General features: G+C 38.7%; 1 protein-coding gene across 5 annotated transcripts in view; it reads left to right on the top strand.

The window, feature by feature from the left end:
* PDE5A (phosphodiesterase 5A) overlaps nucleotides 1-20,382 on the top strand; it is a 147,858-nt gene that overhangs the window by 76,607 nt on the left and 50,869 nt on the right. For 3 of the 5 annotated variants that reach the window (XM_086407271.1, XM_086407269.1, XM_086407272.1), the window contains 4 exons: nucleotides 2,414-2,522; nucleotides 3,559-3,646; nucleotides 14,221-14,396; nucleotides 17,481-17,540. In XM_086407271.1, coding sequence (XP_086263397.1) covers nucleotides 2,414-2,522; nucleotides 3,559-3,646; nucleotides 14,221-14,396; nucleotides 17,481-17,540 — 433 coding nt within the window. Of the gene's footprint in view, nucleotides 1-2,413; nucleotides 2,523-3,558; nucleotides 3,647-4,204; nucleotides 7,257-14,220; nucleotides 14,397-17,480; nucleotides 17,541-20,382 lie in introns of those variants that run through there. The other 2 variants (XM_086407274.1, XM_086407273.1) reach the window with 1 other exon arrangement.

Here is a 20,382-nt window from a genome sequence, read left to right as displayed (position 1 = left end):
TCTATTCAGTTCAGGCAGTTCAGTTGCTCAGTCGTGTCTGACCCTTTGCTACCCCACGGACTGCAGCGCACGAGGCTTCCCTGTCCTTCACCAACTCCTTAAGCCTGTTCAAGCTCATGTCAATCGAGTTGGTGAAACCATCCAACCATCTTATCCTGTCATCCCCTTCTCCTCCTGCCTTCAATCTTTCCCAGCATCGAATGAGTCTTTTCAAATGAGTCAGTTCTTTGCATCAGGTGGCCAAAGTATTGAAGTTTCGTCTTCATCATCAGTCCTTCCAATGAATATTCAGAACTGATTTCCTTTAGGATGGACTGGTTGGATCTCCTTGCAGTCCAAGGTACTCTCAAGAGTACCTTGAGTACTTCTCCAACACCACAGTTCAAAAGCATCAATTCTTCAGCACTCAGCGTTCTTTATAGTCCAACTCTCTCATCCATACATGACTATTGGAAAAACCATATCTTTGACCAGATGGACCTTTGTTGGCCAAGTAATGTCTCTGCTTTTTAATATTCTGTCTAGTTGGTCATAGCTTTTCTTCCAAGGAGGAAGCATCTTTTAATTTCATGGCTGCAGTCATCATCTGCAGTGATTTTGGAGCCCAAGAAAATAAAGTCAGCCACTGTTTCCACTGCTTCCCCGTCTATTTGCCATGAAGTGATGGGACTGGATGCCATGATCTTAGTTTTCTGAATGTTGAGTTTTAAGCTAACTTTTTCACTCTTCTCTTTCACTTTCATCAACAGGCTCTTTAGTTCTTCTTCGCTTTCTGCCATAAGGGTGGTGTCATCTGCATATCTGAGGTTATTGATATTTTTCCTGGCAATCTTGATTCCAGCTTGTGCTTCTTCCAGCCCAGTGTTTCTCATGATGTACTCTGCATATAAGTTAAATAATCAGGGTGACAGTAAACAGCCTTGATGTACTCCTTTCCCTATTTGGAACAAGTCTGTTGTTCCGTGTCCAGTTCTAACTGTTGCTTCTTGACCTGCATACAGATTTCTCAGGAGGCAAGTCAGGTGGTCTACTATTCCCATCTCTTTTTTAGTTTGTTGTGATCTACACAGTCAAAGGCTTTGGCGTAGTCAATAAAGCAGAAGTAGATGTTTTTCTGGAACTCTCTTGCTTTTTCAAGGATCCAGAGGATGTTGGCAATTTGATCTCTGGTTCCTCTGCCTTTTCTAAATCCAGCTTGAACATCTGAAAGTTCATGGTTCACATACTATTGAAGCACAGCTTGGAGAATTTTGAGCATTCCTTTGCTAGCGTGTGCGATGAGTGCAATTGTGCGGTAGTTTGAGCATTCTTTGGCATTTCCTTTCTTTGGGATTGGAATGAAAACTGACCTTTTCCAGTCCTGTGGCTGCTGCAGATTTTTTCAAACTTGCTGGCATATTGAGTGCAGCACTTTAACAGCATCATCTTTTAGGATTTGAAATGGCTCAACTGGAATTCCATCACCTCCGCTAGCTTTGTTTGTAGTGATGCTCCCTAAGGCCCACTTGACTTCACATTCCAGGATGTCTGGCTCTAGGCTCTAGGTAACCATCGTGGATATCTGGGTCAGTAAGATATTTTTTGTATAGTTCTTCCCACTATTAGGCTTTCCTATTTCTTCAGTTAGTGATCTTACAGTTACTGTAGGCACATCCTTTCAGAAATTTACGGAGTAAATTTGCATAACCTGACCATCTTTGCCAAGTTTATTCCCATCACCAGGGAGTGTAGGAAGTTTCCTAATGAAAAGGCATATTCTATTCTGTTTTCCCAACTCTGGCACTGGCATTATACTTACAAGCCCTCTGACATCAGGTTAACAGGTTCTACCTGTTAAGCAAGAAACTGGAAGAAGAGTTGGGAAAATATTGTAAGCTCAAAAGCATTGTTTTTCATTTAAATACATGTCTTAAAGCACCTCAAAGCAGAAAAATGAAGAGAGAAAAACTTAATAAAATTCTAGACCTGCCCGATTTTTCTCTTGTCTAAAATGTGTAAAAGATTATTCTCTTGGTATGAGTAGACAAATAAGGAAATAAAAACAGACACTCGACTGTAGACATTCTATTATCTGATGAGAAAATAAGACATAGAGGAAAATTCATATGGATTTCACATTAAATGGCACAAAAATCAACATGACCGTTAACAGTGGTAATATTACTTAATGACATTTTAAACTAATTTTCGATAGCTGAAAAGTTGTGAGCCTTTGTTTTTTCAAAAAATTTCAATTATAGTAACTACTGAAGTTGTGCATCATCGAATATGTTTAAAGCTTCATTTTCTAATTAAGCTGTACACTTTGCTCCATAATTTCAGACTGCTATGTTTCTCTCATAACCATCTATGTGCCTGTTTTACCTGCGTGTTTTCACTGCATGGAAAGAACTCACCTCTGTTCTTTCCACAGGGAACGTGATGCAAACAGAATCAATTACATGTATGCTCAGTATGTCAAAAATACCATGGAACCACTTAATATCCCAGACGTCAGTAAGGACAAAAGATTTCCCTGGACAGTAAGTAACCTGCTTCTAGACTTGGAGCTTGACGGCTGTTTTCCTATCGGACCTGCTCTGTACTAGTTACTCTTAACCGAAGGACCGGCTCCAGAATTGACTCTTTGGAAGTGATCTGTGCTTGTCCCGATCTGAGGAAGGGAAATAAAACAGCTCAGAACATCTGTTCAGAGGTGGTCAGCAATACCTACGTATTTTTCTCTGTACTTTTTGTCAGTTTTTTAAAAATGTATTAATGAAATATCATTAACTTTGAGGTAGTTTTACTGTTACCTACTTAATATCAATTGACACTCTTTAGATAGTATTTCTAGAGTTCCCGAGTTTGTCTTCAAATATTAAGTTCCGTATGGCTTGAGTGTCTGTAACTGGTCATCTACCACAGTGAACAGCTTGTGAAAAAACAATGAGTATTTGTTTTTCTTAACAGCACACCTACAAGGGTCAGTTTCTTAGACATTGGAAACTTTAGGTTCTAGTATGTTCTCTCATCTGACTTAAGAAAAGCATTGCAGTTGGAGGCAGCTGCCTTGACTTTGTTATTTGCATATCTAGGAGACCTTTTTAGGACTGTAGCAATATGGACAATAGAAACAGTGGTAAAACTAAAGAAAGAGACATTTGTAACATGTAGAATCCTTGGTGGTGTAAAGATTCTGATTTCTACCCTTCTTATTAAGTTACTTGAGACATCTACTACACAGGGATAGTTGGAACTCAGTAAATATTTTGCTTAGTACTACTGTAAGCTGCTTAAACTTTAAAATGGAAAATAAAAGAAATATAGGTAAATAAAATGGAAAATAAGAAAAAAATTAAACATAGGATATTTATTATTTTTAGTAAAGACTTTTTTATTGCATTTATATGAACTTCATTATAATTTGTGCATTTTTTACACTCTGATGTTATCTCCAGCTAATAAAAGATAAGCATATTAATAACTTCATATGTCCAGTATGGTTTGTATAGCATCTAATGGGCAGACAATCTGTTCATAGTATTTAGCTGTTTTGCTTTTCTTTTCTTTGTTTAGAATGAAAACATGGGAAATATAAACCAGCAGTGCATTAGAAGTTTGCTTTGTACACCTATAAAAAATGGAAAGAAGAACAAAGTGATAGGTAAAGCCTTTTCATTGACCTCCACTCTGCACTTACTAAAGAAAAACATATATTCCTAGAAACTTCTTTCCAGTGTAAATTTAAGGACTAAAATATGGAAAAAAGATGAAAATTGGAATGATAAAAGAATTTTGAAATAATTTTACCTTGGTAAATGTCGACAAACATTTGTTAAATATCTTGTTAAATATGATATACTTTTGTAATTATAATCCTGTTTCAACAGAGGTTTTGTTTAAAAATGACATGTTGAAAGTTAGTAGACTGAGGGATATCAAATTAATAATGTATATTGTTTTAAAGCCTCACATCTTAGTTTATGATTTTTCTTTTTTTGAATATGTGGTTTAGATTGTAGATTGTATTCATTGACTACTCCATGTTTTCCGGCACCCGGGATAAATCAGTGAATAAGTCAAAATCCCTGCCTCAGGGAGTTTACATGCTTATATAAAGTTTAGTAAAACATGTCTACTGCGGGAATGGTGGAAGAAGGCATTCTCAGAAAAATGAGATGATGTTTCCCGTTACTGACATATTTGTTTCTTGGCACTGCAGGTTATATTAAGAGTCGAAAAGAAAATTTATATGCCAATTATGGCTTCCTTGGTGGTTCAGATGGTGAAGAATCCACCTGCAATGCAGGAGACCCAGGTTCAATCCTTGGGTCAAGAAGATCCCCTGGAAAAGGGAATGGCAACCCATTCCAGTATTCTTGCTTGGAGAATGCCATGGACAGAGGAGCCTGGCGGGCTCCAGTCCGTAGGGTTACAAAGAGTTGGACACAACTGAGTGACTAACACATGTGTGATTGATGCTGTAAAAATAGCTTGAACTGTTAAATATTCCCCCTAGAAATTGAAATAAAGGTTAAAACTTTTAAATAAAAACCCTAATGGTGCAAAACTTAGCTGTATAAATTTACCTTGAAAAACCTGATTAGTTTCCAGGCTGAAAATCAGTTTCCAGAAAAAAAATTTCTGGTTAGTTCCAAGATTTGACTGTAATTTTATTAAAGAAGAGTATCAGTCAGAAAGGTGGAGGAGGGAGGTATTGTTTATGAAAGTGGGGAGTGGGGAGACCAGTACTAAAATTGCCTCTCCAGTTCTGTCCAGTAGTCTGGGAACTTTGGCCCTTTCGTGGAGATGGGTGTGGAAGGCTGTATCAGTGTACAGGCTCTTCTGACCACTTGACGAGACCAGCACATGGGTGGCCATGCATGCAGCAGGTGGTCCTGGTACTTCCCAGTGATTCCAGTTCTCCTCCTGGTGTGCATCCTTGCTTTGAGACAGATACACCGACTTACACCTTGAAACAGCCCACCAATCTGACTTCCCTCGTTCTGATTATTTACTTTCCAAGATACGTTAACTCATGTGAGGAGAATGCCTTCTTCCTAGCCTCACGAATGCAAGGCTCGCTTTGCCAGTTGTTCCTTTTCGTAGAGCAGTCCCCTGGACTTGAGGTCGTGGGCTGAGTTACAGGTGCACTACTCGCATTCCTGAGGCAGATCCAGTTCTTGTTGGTACCCATTTCTTGATACTATTCTGGTTTTATAAGTCAGTCTCTGAGCTGAGGTACTGTTCTGCACCCCAGAGAGCAGGAGATGTCCTCGGTGTGGTAATCTGCTTTGCGAGCCTCTGGGGCTGGGCTCACTGGTAAATTGCCTCATCAGCCTCTTGGAAGACAGCCTGGTGACTCCCTGAAGGCTGTTCATCACTTGCACGCCTCTCAGTTCTCAGAGAAAAAAGGAGAAGCTAGTGAACTCATGTATTAGCTCTTTTCAAGAGTATCACTGATCAGATCCCTAACAGAGACCAAAAAACCGACCGAGGTGCCCTACGATATGACACTGAGTAAATGTTTAGTTAAAAGTTTATATCCTAGGGAGTTAGGTGCAAACTACATTGCAGATGTTATGCTTTTTGATAGAAGTGTAGAGCTTACAACAAGCTGCCTTGACCTTTGAAAACGTGAAATGAATTCCAGAAGTGATGCACCATTTATTAATACTAATATGTTTTGGTGAGAAGGAGGGTAGAGTGGCAGCTGGCCACATTAAGTCATGTCTTCACTTTTTCTCAGCAGCATCTCTTTGGAATAATTGGGAATGGGGAGTGGCTGGAGGAAGTTATAATCAGGCTTTTTCATCACTTTACACAAGTGATAAATAAGAGTCATTTGAGGAAGCACAGAGATCCATGGATAGGAATAGGACTCAGGATATCCACGTGGTTCCACTCTCCGTTTAACCTTGTAAACAGTTATGGGCACCTTATACAACTAAGTCACACCCTTCAGATCCCTTCAGAATCCACCTTCTATGGTCCTGTCATTGTTCCAGACAAGTGAACAAGAAATGAACAGTACCAGCTAAAGTAATCAGACTTCTGTCTGCATATATTTTGTGTCATTCTTATTTGATAACAAGAGTCAAAAGTAAGCAAATGTTGTTTTGGAGAAGGAAAAATTCCCTACCAATTAGAAGAAAGAAAAATACCCTAGTGAGATTTCTGGTGGGGTTCAAGGTAATTCCAATAGGGAAAATTTTCAGTGTTCCCCACTGTTCTGTAAGTGGGGACAGAGTTCTGTAAGTGTGACAAAACAGAGAATTTGAATTCTCAAGTGAACTTTATATTCACAGATGTACCATGGAAAATAGCATGGTTGTAATAATTTTTCTTATATGTCACAGACCAGATTTTGCTATTATGTAATTCTAATACATAATCCCTACAGAGTTACATGCGGAAAGACAGATGGGCCCATGTGTTTTTTGTAATCTTTCTTTCCTTCCTTTTTTTCCATTACTGACAATTAGATGAAATTGTAGACATTAGAGGAGTGCAGGGCCTGTTGTATCATTAATGTTTGCTCAGTGGTCTGGCTGATACAGAATGTTTCCACGACTTTGTTTCCAACACTATTAAGAAGCTCCTTTCCTCATGAAGCATTCATTTATTTTAACCAATTATTTCCCCTATTTATTAGATTACATTTGTCTTTTTCTTATATTTAACAGAAATACTCATGCCTATTTTCCATGTCAGTTTCAGGGCATGTTTTGAAGAAATCAGTTCCATTCCCATCCAAAAGGAAAAGTTGTTGAGAACATTTCCACTTTAGATAACTTACATTTATATCTCTTCTTTTAGTGAAAAAGTGATGCAAGTCATAGTGTTACACCACATGTTATTTGACACAGTGAAGTATGAGAGAGAAGTATGTATTTCTTACTGAATGTATTTTCTAAACTCATACTGTCAATTCTTTGCTCATCTATGTGTGGCAATATGATTCCAAGGCATAAGTAAATGCTGTAAAATTATCTAAGTTTAAATTCGACTTCTACTTAATTTTCTTTTTCATATTAAATTATATCATTTGGCAATCTATTCAGTTGTTTGTAAACAGATTTGCTAGGGTTTTCCTAATGCAAACGTAATTACATTGTGCAGCGTCATACGTGGTACATGTTGCCTGTGTTGCTTACGGGATCCAGTTTTTCCCAGTTAGAGAACTGTAAATTGTGTTTAATGATAAGAAGCACCGGAAAATAAGGCTGTAGAGACAGTAATAATTGGAAGAAAATGAGAGAGAAAAAATAAAACTAGTGCATTATATCTTTAAATTATAAAAGTGAAAATCTACAGAATGAAAATAAACATAAGGATTATAGTTTCAAGAATTGATTGAAGAAATAGAAAAATAAGAGAAACTTCCTAGTAGCCCTGGAAAACAGAGCTTACCTTTACTGGACGACCAACATTGAGGAATTTCTAGAAGATACTAACATGAAGTATATACTGTTTATAGGAACACGCTGTACACAAAATGGGCAAAATTTGAATAGAGATAACAATATTAGTATCAGAGAGGGTAGATTTTAAGATAAAAGAGCATAATGTACAGAATCACTTTGCATCGAATAAGTTAAATTCACAGAGGGAAGTGTAATTGTCATAAATGCCTCTAATAAGGTAAATAACATCATTGATATATAAAAGTCAAAGCTATTAAAAATACAAACAGAAGTGGACAAAACGGTAGTCATAGTGAGAGTCTTTAATACATTTTTCATAAAATGCTAAATAGGAAAAAAGGAAACATTAGAATTGATTAATATAAAAAATGAAATGATTTAATTGGCATACATTTACTTTTATATGTCATAATTTAAAAACAAATTCCTTTCAAATATCCATTAGAAATTTACAAATACACACATACAACATAAACTTAGTCATTTCTGGAAAGTAGAATTGAAAACTACTGTCATGGATCACAGGGCATTAAAACTAGAAATGTATAATAAAAGGATAAATTAGAAGGGAAAAGCTCACTTAGGAAATGAAAACATTCTCCCAAATGTCAAAGAAGAAATCAAAAGTCAAAATGAAAGTATAGCATTTCAGAAAATTAGTGGTCACCTCAATTTAATATAAAAATGCAAGGTATAAGGTCAAAAATGTACTCAGAGATGTAGAGTTTTAAATATTTTGCTATTTTCATTGGGAAATAATAAACTAAAGAGCTGCTTGATGAAAGTGAAAGAGGAGAGTGAAAAAGATAGCCTAAAGCTCAACATTCAGAAAACGAAGATCATGGCATCTGGTCCCATCACTTCATGGGAAATAGATGGGGAAACAGTGGAAACAGTGTCAGACTTTATTTTTCTGGGCTCCAAAATCACTGCAGATGGTGACTGCAGCCATGAAATTAAAAGACACTTACTCCTTGGAAGGAAAGTTATGACCAACCTAGACAGCTTATTAAAAGGCAGAGACATTACTTTGCCAACAAAGGTCTGTCTAGTTAAAGCTATGGTTTTTCCAGTGGTCATGTATGGATGTGAGAGTTGGACTATAAAGAAAGCTGAGCACCGAAGAATTGGTGCTTTTGAACTGTGGTGTTGGAGAAGACTCTTGAGAGTCCCTTGGACTGCAAGGAGATCCAACCAGTTCACCCTTAAGGAAATCAGTTATGAATATTCATTGGAAGGACTGATGTTGAAACTGAAACTTCAATACTTTGGCCACCTGATGTGAAGAGCTGACTCATTTGAAAAGACCCTGATGCTGGGAAAGATTGAAGGCAGGAGGAGGAGGGGACGACAGAGGATGAGATGGCTGGATGGCGTCACTGACTAGATGGACAGGAATTTGAGTAGACTCCGGAGTTGGTAATGGCAGGGAGCTCTGGCGTGCTGCGGTTCATGGGGTCACAAAGAGTCGGACACAACTGAGCGACTGAACCGAACTGAATCAGGAAATAATGAAACTATTTCAACTAAGTGTTCATCTCACTCCCCACACTGCCCCCAAAATAAATAAATGAATAGGAAGAAAGAAAGCAGAGGAAAGAAATTGAAAAGAGAAATTTATGAAATGAAAAGGGATAGTACAATGAGATGATGGGCAAACACTAAACAAACATCCAACACAGATAATGAGGGAAATAGATCAGATCAGTCGCTCAGTCGTGTCCGACTCTTTGCGACCCCGTGAATCGCAGCACGCCAGGCCTCCCTGTCCATCACCAACTCCCGGAGTTCACTCAGACTCACGTCCATCGAGTCAGTGATGCCATCCAGCCATCTCATGGAACAAGAAAAGAAATGTAATTATAGATGCAGAAAAAGTATTAAAAGATGTTATGTAATACACTGTACCAAAAAAGTGGTATGTTTTGATGAAACAAATTGTATAAAAATTGGTAATAACCAATACTAAGGAGAGTTTAAAATTTCTCATGGAAGTAGTTGAAAAAGTTATATTTTTTAAGTCATTAAAAAAAAAAAGAACATTACCCAAAGTAAATTCTTACCAAAGCAACCAGAGGACAGGAAAGGATGAAATAAGGTGAAGTATGGAAAAGGAAATAACAAAGTAACTAACAACATGATATGACTGTTAAGTGGAAAAACCCAAGAGAATCAGCTAAAGGTAGCTATCTAAAATGAGAGTTGCAAAAGTGCCTGGCTTTCAAATTGTTAAAGGAAAATAACTTGCTTACATGGCAAAACAAATTTGTTGGAAAATAATAATGGAAAAAAATCCCATTTTCAACAGTAACAAGGAATAAACTTTGTCAGAAATAGGAACATCTATGTGAGGAAAACTATAAAACTGTACTAGATAACTTGAAAATCTTCAGTACATGAACTGACAAAACATTTCCTGATGATAAGAATTTTTTTTTAAGATGTTAAGTTTTTGCAGATTAGGTTTTATTTCAATTTTAATACATGTCCTGATAAGGTTGTTTCTCAAAGGGGAAGGGAGTTCTTAACATAAAAAATTCATCTGGAGGATAACATATAAGAAGAATTATTTATAAAATTCTTCTGGAAGGATAGTGTAGAATAATCAGAGTTGATGGATAGAGAATTGTCTTATCAGAAATTAAAATAATGCTGTATAAGTAACATAATTAAAAGTATTAAATGTGTGCTCGAAAAGATGGCAAGATTGATGGAACATAATAGAAAGTCTAAATGCAGACCCAAGTCTAATATAATTTGTGTTGGTATATAATAGACTGTATTTCTAAGATGTTATTGGTTGAAAGACACCATTTTATGTACCTCAAAGAAAGAAAGACATGATTTCTGTTACACCATTACAAGCAGTTGATGAGAATGCAAATTGATTTCATAAAGTTTAAATGTGAAAAAAGCATACTGTTGAAATAATATGAATTTATTTTTTGAGGTGACAATTTAAATTATTAAAGTATGAATAAGTTTCATAAGAATCCAGTAGCAATTTCGCGGGGGATTAAGTACAATTAAAAGATTAAATGTGATAGAATGAATCTGTAAAAGTGCTAGAGGAAAATATTGGTTTATATGTAGTTTTAAAACAGGGAGCTTCTTTTAAAATCAAGACACTATAGTTGAAAACTTAAAAGATGACTTACTTGAGAAATTAAATCTTTTCTGCAGCGAAAAACTTCCTAAATTAAGATAATTGGCAAATAACAAGTGAAAAAAGATTTTTTTTGCAAGGTTGGTCATAAGGGTATAAAAGGGCAGGTCTTGTGTGTATATGTGTTAGTCACTCAGTCGTGTCTGACTGTGTGTGACCCCATGGACTGTAACCCGCCAGGCTCCTCTGTCCATGGGATTCTCTAGGCAAGAATACTGGAGTGGATAACCATTCCCTTCTCCAAGGGATTTTCCTGACCAAGGATCCAACGCAGGTCTCCCGCATTGCAGGCCAATTCTTTACTGTCTGAGCCATGAGAGACCACAAGCAGAATGTAAGAGTTGACGCCCTGCTCTGCCACAAAGCCAGAAGGAAAACTGTGGTTGCTACATCTGACCTCTGGAATTATAGAAAAGGAAACCTCAGTGGATGATTTGAGAAACTACCCAGTTCCCTTCGGCATAATTTCCAGAGGCCTTCAGTGCCCACTAGCTCTCAGAGCTGCTGTTGTAAGCATGTGAAATAATGTCTGTACAAGTACTTTGTGAACTAATAATATTACGTAGCACTGATATTTTATTATCCAGCTCTGCTACTTCTTGGTTTTCACCTAATATGTTTTTGAATATTTTATTTTATGGTTATACATAGTGATTGGTTTTGGCTGGTGATTTTATTTTATTTTTGGTTCTGCAATAACTACTTTGTTTTTATATATAAGTGCTTCTGATTTTATATCACTTGCTAGTAGATGTGGCATTTCAGATGACCAGCTTTAAATTTCATTACTATGCTCTTCATCCACTCTTCCACATCTTTAAGAAATACATTGTGCAAACTATCTGTAAATGGGTCCAAGCTTTACATTTTCTCAAAGAACCCTGTTTGTTATAAACCTTTTTCTTCTTCATAGATTTTTTTCCAACTTAGGTATTTCTGTTTAATAGAGTTAAATTTTATGAAGGGTATAAAGAGATTAATGAGATTATCATGAATGCTCTATAAATGTGACTGCTTTCAGAGAAAAATCAAAGTATATTCCTAAAGGGATCACTTGTCCTCTCGCCTTTTCTTACCCTGAGCGTTACTCTGTGTCTGCCTGTCTGTCGAGGCGGGTCATGACACAGACACATGCTCGGTGTTCTGCCCTGAGCTGTGGTCGGTACAGCCAGCTCTCACTGTGTGTATGCTGAATTTGCCGTTGTAGTACCTTTCGATTCCTGAGGTATTAATTAATACCACTTACTGGGCTTCCTCGGCGGATCAACAGTAAAGAATCTGCCTGCAATGCAGGAGCCACAGGAGAAGACACGGGTTCCATCCCTGGGTCGGGAAGATCCCTTGGAGTAGGAAATGGCAACCTACTCCAGTATTCTTGCCAGGAGAATCCCATGAACAGAGGAGCCTGGCAAGCCTGATTGAGCCTTAAGATTCATGCGGTTGCAAAGATTCGGACACGACTGAGCGACTGAACTGAACGGAGCGATTAAACAACAATGTATTCATTCAAGGACTGGACTGAGGCTTATGATTTGAACTGTTGTCTGGGAAAGAGTTCCTTTACCTCGGTCCCAAGCCTAGCAGACTGCCTGATGACCACATCTCAGCCTCACCGGCTTGTCTTTTCCTTTCCATACATGCAGTCAATCTTATGAAGTGACAAAAAGAAAAATCCTGTTTATGAAAAGTGGCCATCAAGCAGGAGAAAACTTAGTAAAAATTGAAAAGCAGTTACATTGTGATATGAAGATAAGGAATGCATGACTCTCAAGAACATGTGATGTGGGAGATAGCCAGATGCCTTCATAAACAGTTCCATGTTTATAATTTGGGGATTCACAAAGGTTGGAGGACATAACCCTTTTGTTTGCACTATACATGGTATGTGGTCTTAAAATGACGAATGCTGATTTATTTGAGTAAATGCAGTAATGCCATTTACTCAAGGTTTTTACTTGCAGTGTCCAAATTTTAAATTTTTCTTGATAATGGAATCAGTGTTAGAGAAGTAACCTCTGCAGTGGTAATACTGATAAATAAGGATGGCTTTACTGTCTAAAATAGAAAAACTCTCACAAACAAAGAGCAAAAGGAGGATACAGATAATTAGTAGTGTTAAAAACAAAGTGCACATCAAAACTACACATGCAACTATGCATCATTTCAGACTCTCTGAGATCCTTTTGTGCTCCAGGAAGAAATAAGAGATAGCAAACCACAGTCTTCATGGGCAAGACTGGGTCAGAACTGCAGTCTCGCATCCTTTCATTAACTTGGTTAACATTTTTTGAGTCCTGCTGTGTGCCAGGCCTGGCTAGCTGAGGAAGTGTAACTGACAAATAAAATCTCTTAAGCCCGAGATATGTACAGTCTAGAAAGAGAGACAGAAATAAAGCTCCCCATGATCCTCCAGGTGATAAAGTTAAGGAGCTAGGAGAGGTGTCTGCCTCCCCTGGGGAAGTGGGAGGCCTCTGGGCACTCCCTGTGAAGGGCACGTAGGGATCTCCTGGGTAACAGGAAAGAGACTGGGACCAGCAGAAAACTATAGGCAGAGGTGTGGGTGAGCAAGAATAAGGTGTGGGTCAAGAAACTGCCAACAGTCATCAGACGGGTAAAAGGCACAGGGCAGCTGCATGGTAATAATCTGGTCTTTGAGGCTAAGCTGAGCTGGGGTTTCAGTTTTAAACGTAAGCACCCTGGAGCACATGACTTAACCTTCCTGAGATTCTGTCTTCATCTGTAAAGTGGATGTGAGCACCTTTCTCAGTGTAAGTCATACAGACCAGAGTCCATGTGTGTCCTGAAGCACGGAGCACCGCACCTACTCTGCAGTGGGCACGCGATGGGGGTCTGGGTTACGTACGTAGAGGCAGAAGAGACAGGACGTTAGAAACACTGTTCCCCAGAGGTACAAGGTCATCAGACTCCTCGCAGAGACCCCTTGGGATCAGAGCCCCGTAGAATGAGTTCAGTTAAGATTTGACATCGTCTTCCATTTATATATACCATGTGTTTGACTTTCTAAGAAAGGCCAGGACTTGGGAGGTTAGGTTATGATTTTCTTCAAAGATTAATTCTGCTCTTAGACCTAAGTAAATAGTCATCTCTACGTGCATGTATTTGCAGTATCAAAAATGATTGGAAATACTCTCCTGGATGCAGAGGTACATATTTGAAATTTGAGACTGTCTCTGTGAACTGTTTCCTACATTCTATTTTGTGGATAATTGTGTTTTTTAGCTTCTGATTTCTCAGTAAGGAAAGGCAGCCTGGGTGACCCAAAATTCTGATGTGCATCAAAATTGTTCTCTTGGCAAGAGTACAAAAATCCAATTAGTCTCCAAAGGACAAATTGTCTTTGGGGATTCAACTGATATAAAATTCGTGACAGTATCTGGAAGAAAATAGTACTCTAGGATGTTTTTGAACATAGACAACATACATTTAGGACTGTGTGAAATGAGTTTGCATGTAAATTAACTCAGTTCATTGTTCTAGCTTATATTTGTGAGGATCCGTTTGCGTATTTGGAGATGGCAAGCATTCCTAAGAGAAAAGCCCTAGACCTCTGGGGGTCTGTGTTAAAGTCAGTGCATGTTGTAATTATAAATAGTAACATTTGTTCAATTTCTTGGATTATTATAGGGGTTTGCCAACTTGTTAATAAGATGGAGGAAACCACTGGCAAAGTTAAGGCTTTCAACCGCAACGATGAACAGTTTCTGGAAGCTTTCGTCATCTTTTGTGGCTTGGGGATCCAGAACACACAGATGTACGAAGCAGTGGAGAGAGCCATGGCCAAGCAAATGGTCACGTTAGAGGTGGGCTGCCCCTGCAGGACGCCTCAGGCTCCCTGCGAGCACTCTCGGCCGACCCCTCCCTGCGGCAGCGCTCGGTGTCTGTGACGTCACTGCGACCATACGAGAACCACGTGCTTCCTCTCTCCTCACTTAAACAACCGAGGAAACTGAGGCCCAGCATACTTTAGAAACTTGTCGAAGGTCATACGACCACATCAAAGCTCAGGCCCCGGGTCCCTTCTGTCCTCTGCTTTCTCGGCCGAAAGCGGTCCTTAGACCTTAGTGAGGAGCCGCTCACACTGATGATAGTCCTCCGTGCCCTGTCCTTTCTCCATTGCCTGAGCCTCCCTATCTCTCCTCGTGAGCAGCTGTATTCACACAGCAAAAAAACAAAACCAGATATCACAAGCACTTAGAATCAGAAATGAGGAAAAGGGAAAACTTCCAAATTACAGATTTGTGGATCTTGAGAAAATTCTGATTCAGTAAGTCCTGGGTGGAGGCTGGGAATCTGTGTTACTACCAGCACAGCCCCGCTTTACCCCCACCAGGTGATTCTGAGTGTGAACTACTGGCCTGGGGACTGGCCTCAAACCTGACTCTCTCCCAAGCAGATTGCGCCTACCCACCTGGGCCAGCCTTCTCCAGATGTGTCTCACTGACTCCCTGAAAACACTTTGTGTAAGATGGAAATTTCTTACATCATAAACCAGTCTAGGGAATTAGACTTCAGAAAGGGCATTCCTTAGTCATTCATACACTGGTGTGAAATATATTTTAGTGTTTGCCTACTTTTAGCCAGTAGAGATCAGTAGGAATCAATGTTTGAGTTATGGATTGTAACTTTTCCTCCACCCCTTAATAAATAAGAGCTAGAAAGATATGTAAGTCAAGATTTACCAGTAACCAAGATGGTATACTTTCTAATGTGAATATAAAACTCTAAATAGTTTTAGTAAAGTACTAATATAAGAGACTTTGGATTAGAAATCAGTAGAAATCTGTTTCAAATACACACACAAGTATACATATATTTTAAATTAAATGTATGCATACATATACATATATACAATTTTTAATACAATTTTTTACTGTTTCCATGACTACTGAAGAATTGACTCTAAGCCAGCTATCAATTAGAAATTAATCTCTTTTTAAACATACTTCCTATTTGGAAAATTTCAAACATAATGCTGAAGTAGAGAGGATAGCTAAGGAGCCCCCGTGTCTTCATTAGCTGTCCTCAGTTGACCTGTGGCTACTATCATTCCATCCATACTCTAGCCCACTTCTCTGCACTCTTCTTCCTTATTAATCCACTGATTACTTTGAGACAAATCCCAGGTATAATTTTGTTCAAACTTTCTGAATATTTTCCCCGTTGAGATTTGCTTCTATTTTTACACTATAGTTTTATTTTAGTTAAAAATGAGTACTTCTACTTTCACTTAGTATACCCATTTTCCAATTTCAATTCATTATAGGAAATCGTATCTGTGATCACCAAGTTAACCTTGAAAAAATTTTCTCCCAAGGCATTGGATAAAACCCAGGGACATAAATGCCTTATGTTTTCTTATGACAGGGAATTATTTTCACCTAGAAGACATCAGTATAATGACAGTAAAACAACAGTAAATAGCTAACCTTTATCAAAGGCTTACTCTGTGTTCTAACATGCATTAACAAAAGTTAATCCTTACAACACGATGAGTGTGGTGCTATTTTTATCTTCAGTGTGTGGCAAAATTAATTTTTTAAACTTAGCATGTCATATTATTCCTTTATTCATTTGTCCGTGTTGCATTGCATTGGTTTATATTAGACTAGTTCAGGGTCGCCGTCTTAGCCTTCCTCAACAAACCACCTCCCTGGTGTCAACGGCAGGTTAGCTGTGACCCGTCAACTTCACGGCAGCGGGAAACAGCAGCTCTGCGGTTCCTTAGGTTTCCTAGTGATTAATGCTTCAAACAGTAAGACAAGTCACATGTATTACCATAGTGTAATATTCTGAATCACAGTACATAGACATATTTACCATTTGGCTTTAGATTTGTAATTGCTTACAATTTTAAAAACTAGTTAAGGAAAGCTGGTTTGGGCCACTGAATTACTTGACTTGCCATTTAAAGTCTGAAAATGAGGTACCTTTTTATCACTGACCCTAAAACTTTAAGAGATTTTAGTAAATCTGTGTTAACTCTGTCAAAAAGTAACTTTTAAAAATATTTAATATGATAAACAATTTAACATATAATCACTACCATGGTTTAGAAGAACATCTAAAATATTATCCCATCATTTGGAGTTATTGGTTTTGAAAATGGGAATTAATGATTCACATGTTAAGTTATAGGAAGATAGTAAATCTGCCTTACTATCTTCTTGTAACTCCACTAGGATGGTGAAAAGTGTACGAGACTAGGAGATGAAAGCTGGGTCCCAGGCCCTCTTCTCACTGGGTGTGAGCTCACAGCCAGATGATGAGAATCCCTGAGCCTAGGTGTCCTGTGCTGTTAACAGATGAATTTATAGGCCACTTCTGCTCTTCTCAGTTCTTGAATTCTACGAGTGGAAAAGTATCCTTAAATCTGTCTGACATTTATCTCTCTGCTATGCAGTTTTTCCTTACGAATTCTGCAGTGGTTACAGGCCTCATCCAAGAGCCACTTCCAGACTGCTTTCTTCCTAAATATCGACATTAAAATGTCAGCTTATGCAGAAGTCTTTTATCTTGATTCAGTACACCAGTAAAATAACTAAAGTCAGTATTTTTGTTTAAGAAAAGCAACACAGAATTTTCTGCCAAGTTTGAGCTGATAGTGTGACTTATAAATAACGTGTTTGTTGTATCAACGTTGTCAGAGGAAAAGTGACAGTTTTCTTTGAACACAGGGAGTATAACTTTCTGTTTCCATAAGAAGCATTTGAATAAAAACCTGAGATTTTCTCTCTGTTGAAGAAAGCAGAAAAGAAAATACAATGTTCTGAGGAGTCTAGATACCTCTGCAGGAAGGCTTAGGAGAATCCCAGGCTTGAAGTTGTGGTCTGTGTTGGGTGTTCCTCTCTTGTCTAACATGCATTCCTTCTGTTCTCACCCCATAGGTTCTGTCTTATCATGCTTCAGCTGCAGAGGAAGAAACCAGAGAGCTGCAGTCCTTAGCGGTAATCCTCCTCCTCCTCCTCCTCTTTTGTAGAAATGACTAACCAGAGGCACCTAATTAAGACGTAGATATGCTTCTCTCAGGGCAGCTGCTGCTGCGGGTAGTGGTCCCCAGACCTTTAATTAAATGTGGTAAATATTTATATGGACATTTATAAAAAAATCTAATCCTATTTTCTTGCAAGGCTAGAAATTCACTGATAACACAGAGCAGATGATAACATTGTATTGATTTTGTAACACATTAAATGATTCTGATATTTTCCCAATAATTGTTATAATCTTTACATCTTTCTTAAGTCAAAATTAAATTTAGTTTTTGGTTCCTGGGGAAGTGTGGACAGGGGATTGCAAGGTGGTGGTGTGGTTCGAGTACTAACAACAAAGATTTTATAGCTTGTTACTGATAACGTACTCTGCGTTATTAGAAATGGAGAATGGTTTTAATTTCAAACCATATGGCTTGCAGAATGTTATTTGAAATTGGGTTCAAATAAGGTCAATTCCTGAATTTTTGCAAAGTTTTTTTAATTTATTTATTATGGATGCTTTTATATAATAAGCATCTATCTTATTTAGGATGCTAGGAGAGAAAAGCACATTGATGTGTGTCTTGATGTGTGCCCCAACTTGATTGAGATTGCCTTGGTTGAGGTTAATGGAAATTCAAAGCACTTAGGCACTGATAACCAAGCCTGCCTTGTGAGTTTACATTCATGTGAGACAATGTAAAGTGTATGTGAGATGTCGTGGGAGTGAGGGACCAATGAGAGGGTCGCTGAGGCTACTGAGATTCCTTCTCTTTGTCATCATCATTATGGCTTGCCAGATGATCATGCTCCATGCCCTTATATATGTTTTCTCATGTAAACTGCACAAGCTGTGCTATGGATGCCACACTGAAGCCCACGGACTTGCTCTGGGTCTCACCAGCAGGAAGTGAAGAGTCAGGATAGACATTTGCACTGTCTGTCTCCAGAGTGCTGCACGTTAGCGCTGTCCTGTCTGTGATGAGCTTTAGGGAGGGAGGAGGTTAAAGATGATTCAGACGTCCTGGCCTTGGTAGTTCAAAGAATGATCATCCCCTTCATTAACCAAAGTGGAAATATTAAGAAGGAAAAGATGGATTTGATGCAGAACACGGTAAGTTTGAGATGCAGGTGGAACAACCAGATAGACATCTTGCACACTGGGAAGGGCAGGAAACTAGAGGTGGCAATTTGGAGGTTAAACAATAGGGTTTCAGGGTGGAATCCCTTGATAGTGAGATGATAGGAATGGAGCAAGTGTGGGAGAATGCGGGAAGAATGCAAGGCTGAGGGCAGAACTGTTGTAGGTATACGCTTAGATGGAAGCTGTAGGAAAAGAAGCCAGCTAAGGCAGAGACATGGTAGTAAGACAGGGAGGCAGACTTAGGCGAGGGCAGGCAAGCAGAACAGCTTTTATAAGGAAGGAGATCCCATCAGTTGTTGCAGGAAGGTTGAGAAATAGGACTGAGAAAAGGCTGCTGGATTCAGGGATTAGGTGATGGTGGAGAAGGCAGCTTCAGGAGTGAAAATGCAAAAGGTCAGACTAGATGGTGAGAAAGTGGGGGAAATGAGTAGTAGTTTAAAAAGTATGTTTTGTATGAAAGAATGAAATGGCTAAGAAGGGTGCTGGCTGCATCATGTGAAGTTTTTTATTGTTTTGTTTTGTGCTTGTGAGCAGTTTGCTTACAAGCAGGAGAGGCAACATGTTTGTGGACAAAGGGGCAAGGTCCAGGGTGAGCGTGAGCCTAAGAATGTAGGACAGTGACAGAGGTCTGGACCTTGAAGTGGTCTAAGCATTACAGACATTTCTTTGGCCAAGACCAGAGAAAAGGGGTGATAATAACAGCTACACTTACTCTGTTAGTCATTCAGTCGTGTCTGACTCTTTGTTACCCCATGGACTGTAGCCCACCAGGCTCCTCTGTCCATAGAATTCTCCGGGCAAGAATACTGGATTGGGTTACCACTCTCTTCTCCAGGGAATCCTTCCAACCCAGGGATCGAACCTGGGTCTCCTGCCTTGCAGGAAGGTTCTTTACCATCTGAGCCACCAGGGAAGCCCTACACTTACCGAGCACTTACCATATACCTGGTGTGTTTGAATTTCTTTGTGTATGTTAAGTGTATTAAGTCTGCAGCTACCCTGTAAGGTCAGTATTAGCATTTTGAAAATGGAATCTGAGGTTGAGTTTAGATTGCCCTGCTCAGAATCTCCCAGGTTGTGAGTAGGTACCAGGACAGACAGTCCAGACCCAGAGCACACACATCATTGCACAGCCCTGGAGAAAGTGACTAGGAAAGGAAGGAGGGTCCAGACTTGTAGATTCTTGATTAAATCACTGAGTATGAAGCTGAGTCATCTGCCAAGAACAGTCGAAGGAACTCAAGATGATTTCATCTGAAAGGTTAAGCTCTCTGGGGGTTAGCCTCATTCGAATTGGCTATATTTCTTTTGCTCATGATGATGTTTGAAGGAATGAGCTGTTTTTCAATTATTTACAAAGGTTTAAAAGTTGAAAGTATCTCTCACATCAGGCTTAATTGCCCATTTGTCTAATCCTCCTAGAGTGCTAGAGTTTTGCACTAACTGCATGCTGTGAGCAGGAAATGATCACGTGGAGAGAAGCATTTTGAAGCGCTTGCAAGCTCTGTGGGATTAATATTACTGCAAAACGAGGCTAGGTTACACTCTTGCATGTGTTGTTTCAGATAAATAAAAACTAGCAAAGATAATGCTAAAAAAATTCATTAGGATATTAAATTTTGCTTTTTACTCTGAAAATAGCATAGTCTTTCAGAAAAATCTGAAAATTAT

The sequence above is a fragment of the Bos grunniens genome, chromosome 6 (genome assembly GCF_055505025.1).
Source record: "Bos grunniens cultivar Pamir isolate PY7600 chromosome 6, Bosgru_T2T1.0, whole genome shotgun sequence".
NCBI classification, from domain to species: domain Eukaryota; kingdom Metazoa; phylum Chordata; class Mammalia; order Artiodactyla; family Bovidae; genus Bos; species Bos grunniens.
The sequence above is the reverse complement of the archived record's forward strand: the minus strand, read 5'-3'. Positions and strand labels throughout refer to the sequence as shown.